Source organism: Erinaceus europaeus, chromosome 11 (genome assembly GCF_950295315.1).
Source record: "Erinaceus europaeus chromosome 11, mEriEur2.1, whole genome shotgun sequence".
Taxonomy (NCBI): Eukaryota; Metazoa; Chordata; class Mammalia; order Eulipotyphla; family Erinaceidae; genus Erinaceus; species Erinaceus europaeus.
The window spans coordinates 109813682-109817741 of record NC_080172.1 but is presented as its reverse complement, the minus strand read 5'-3'; the positions used below and the strand labels follow the sequence as shown (position 1 = coordinate 109817741).

At 43.9% G+C, this 4060-nt stretch overlaps 1 protein-coding gene across 1 annotated transcript; it reads right to left on the bottom strand.

Annotated features, from left to right (window-relative positions):
• Window positions 1–1937: 1937 nt before the first annotated feature.
• Window positions 1938–3565, bottom strand: LOC103122059 (ornithine decarboxylase-like). The gene is given in 3 exon segments (XM_060201005.1): window positions 1938–2597; window positions 2599–3185; window positions 3377–3565. Coding segments are annotated over 3 exon segments (1323 nt in total). The 5' UTR covers window positions 3453–3565.
• Between the last annotated feature and the right edge of the window lie 495 nt (window positions 3566–4060).

Sequence of the window (4060 nt, the reverse complement as noted above, 5' to 3'; positions counted from 1 at the left end):
AGGATGTATGCTTAAAAATTAAAAGGAAGAAAAAAGAAATTTTTTCCCCTATTCTAATTCTTAACCCAAATTAAGTTATAGACACATCCTTGGTATGACCGCTATGGCCCCTTATTGGCTGGCCTGCTAAAGGCAGAAAATCCTATTGTTTACACAAGATGTGTCCGGAGCTCCAAGGCTAGCTGCTTCTCAGTCCGCCATCTTCCGGGATACCCCCCCCTCCAGACTTTTTTAAAGGATTTCTCAAAAATGAAAACTAGCTCCAAATCCTTTGATCCAATGAGAGCTATACTCAAGAAGTCTTTGGATATGCTCTCAGGGCCGCGGTGGACCCTGCAGACTCCCAAGAGAAAGCCCCCGAGCTAAAGTGCTCTCTCCGGTTCCTCTGCCCGCCGCGCTCTGCAACCAGCGGAGGAGCCGCCTTCCTGGGCGGGCGGAAGACAATGCCCGGCACACTCGCCTTGCCCGGCGCCCTGGGAATTCTGGAGCCCCGCTAGTCCGTGTCACCTTTACTCTAATTCTTAACCCAAATTAAATTGTACTCACTTTTTGGTGTCACCCTTTATTAACTGGCCTGCTAAAGGCAGAAAATCCTACCGTTGCCGACGATGCGGTCAGAGCGCTCGCTGTCAGCGACTTCTCAATCCGCCATCTTCCTCTCCCCCCTCCCCATTCCTCGACTTTATTAGTTTTTGTCTGAGCCTAGTAGCTAATATGCAGGTAGACCCAATATATTGCCTGGGAAGACGGTATTATAGTTGGAAATAAGACTAGAAAGCTGGATTAGGGAAAAGAGTAGCTCCCAAATATGGGGAAAGTATATATATAGTTGATTGTAAGCCCCACTGATTTGATCTGAAGCCCATATTCAGCACAGGAGCTGATGTGACCTCTATATCCATGTAGATCTGAACTTACATTCCATGGTCATAGTTAGGAACATTCCAGGCTGTACTAATTTCAGGACCCATCTTCCTCGGATGGTAGGTAGAATATGTTTGTTTTCCAACTACATTCATGTGTACAGGTGAAAATATAACTCTAAAGTTTACAATACTTGACTCAAATGGGGACTTCCTGCAGTGTCTTCAGTTCATCTTCCTCTGGATATTCCCATGCCACTTCACTTTTTTTTTTTTTAGACACCTGCTGTTGTTTTCGCTGGGCTGGCTTCAAGGGCGGGTAACAGAGGACCCGGGACTCATGGCTGGGTTGTACGCAGTATCTCTTTATTCATGCAGGACGTAGCACAATCTATACCAAGCTAAGCTAAACTAAACTACTACAAACAATCTTGTCCTTATAAATATACTAGCCCAGTAGGGTGGGAACAGGATGCGACGCAGAGAGGGTAGAGAAAAGTGACTTGGTGAAAATCAGGGTATGACAAAGAGAGGGGGCGGAGCAGGCAAGAATTCTACCACTGAACCACCAATGCCCTGGAGGGAGGGTGGTGCTTGTTAACAGAGGTTATGTAAATAGAATACAGTGTTATGTAAATAGAATGCAGGGGGGATTAAACCAAATGAAACAGAATGAATAAAGAGATACTGTGTACAACCCAGCCATGAGTCCCGGGTCATCTGTTACCCGCCTGTGAAGCCAGCACCTGCAGACCTGCTTCACCGATTATGAAGTGACTCCCCTGCATCTGAGGGACATGCTATAGTAGCATGTTTGAAAAGTGAATAAAAATCCATATAGTAATATTCAAATAGTTTCCATAGGAACAAAGTTAGGTGTGACCCCCTCTTCTAGTCTTTCATACTGTTGCATGTGTGCCAACCCCACTTATAAGGATTTTTTTCAACACTAGCAGTAATTAAGTTAAAAGGTCCCCCCAAATCCCTTAATTCAAGCTTAACTTGCAGCTAACAGCTACAAGAATGGTCTCTCCACGTTAATACTAGTAGAAGCACAGGCTGTGGGATGTTTCTTCATCCCACTCTCCTAAGCACAGGCAGAGTGCTAATGTCCTGGTCCTCCACTTCAGGTGGGAAGTCACAGCTCTTGATTTGCTGCATCCCTTGCCACATTGGCCTTGACATCACATAGTTGATAATTGGTCTCTGGAATCCATTGAAAGTAGAAGCAGCAGCAACAGTATAAGCACCTATGTTTTCAAAGAGCATCCGATGCCCCATGAGCATCTCAGGCAAGTCACAACACTCAACAATCCCATCGAGGCCATCACACATTTGTCCCCAGATACTGGATGAATAATACTTCTCATCTGATTTGGGTCTCTTTTGCAGAAGAGGCTTGACTTGTGCATGATTGTAAAGGATGCAAGTAAATGATCCATACATCTTATCATTCACATAATACATAAAGGTTTGCTCACCAGACTCATCTTCATCATCAGAGCCTGACTGTTCCTGTAATACAATGATGTCAACTGCAAGTGTGAATGCTGATGCTATATTGTACCTGCCTGGCTCAGCTATGGTTCTTACTCCCGAATCTGATGGAAAATACGTGTCAAATGCTGTATTGATGACACTGATGATCTCTTCAGATTTAAGCTTTACATCCTCAGATCCAGGAAAGCCACCACCAAGATCAAGCAGATATATGTTGAAGCCAACCTCAGTTCCCCATGTCAAAGATATAGCAGGCATCAGAGATGGCCGGCACAAAGGACTCAGGCTCAGTACAACCACTTCTCACGTGGAAGCTGACACTGATGACATCAATATTTAGTTCTCTCACCCATTCCAAAAGCAGCCTGCTGGTTTTTAATGTGGTACCAAATTTAGCACTAAGGTGAAAGACTGCTTTGGAATCATCGGTGGCAATCTGCAAAATCAACTTTGTCTTTGGATGTGCACTGGCAACTTTCATCAATTTGACTTCACTATCAACAGTCATCATCTGAACTCCATTATTGGCAGCATACTTAATCTGAGACACTTGCTTCCAAGGATTTCCATAGATAATTCTCCCAAAAGGCACCCCAAGACTCTGCATCATTTGTATTTCAGTCTTGCTGGCACAGTCAAATCCTGCCCCTACAGCAGCGAGGGTCTTCACTATGGTTAGACTATTGTTGCATTTGACAGCATAAAAGGGGGTGACCTGAGGAAGAGTTTTTAACCACCTCAGATGTTTCTTTAGAACATCTCCCAGGTCCACAACATAGAAGGCATCCTTATCATCAGAAGAAGAGACTTCATTCTTCTTCTAGCATTTGCCCTTCTTCCGTAGCCAGTCAACAGGTCAGGTTGAAAGCTGTCAGGAGCTGCTTGTTGCTGGCTTTGAAAGTGACTGGGATCCATGTGGATTCAGTCGGCTAGGAAGGATCGTCAGTTTCCCCAATGAATGGGTACTCACGGGATGCACCACGAGAAGGTTGATCCAATGCATCCCATGTTTTGGTTCAGAATATCCTTGACAGTAAAACCTTCATCAAGGAAATGGTAATCAAACTCATCATTACTGAAGTTGTTCATGGTTATTTGCTGTTCCTCTGAAATGCAACAACAGAAAAACTCAGAGAGATGGAATAGTAATGTCTCCAGGAATTTCAAGTTCTTCGAAAAATGTGTATGGCCTCAGTGCAGTCCTGGAAATGTTCTTAGCCCCCTCGGTAGCCACAGGCTGGTCCCAGTTCACTTTTTTTTTTTTTTAGACACCTGCAGACCTGCTTCACCACTTATTAAGTGACTCCCCTGCAGATGGGGAGCTGGGGGCTTGAACCAGGATCCTTATGCTGGTCCTTGCTCTTTGCCCCACCTGTGCTTAACCCGCTGCACTACTTAGTGGCTCCCAACCACTTCACTTTTATTCTGAACTCTTCTCTTGATTCTGTGGTTGAAATTACTCAGAATTTTACAGTGCAGTTTAGACTCAGATCACACTTACCGATTAAATAGTGTTAGTGTGTGGGTCATTTTTGTGCTGTAAGATACAATCTGGAGTTGTTTTTATCATCTTATATTCATGGATCTAGACTTGCTTCAAAATGATTGCTATTGGATTTTAATGATGAACAGAGAGTAAAGAATAGGAAATGTGGTAACATATATGAAAGAACTGTTTCTAGACTTGAAGTCCATAA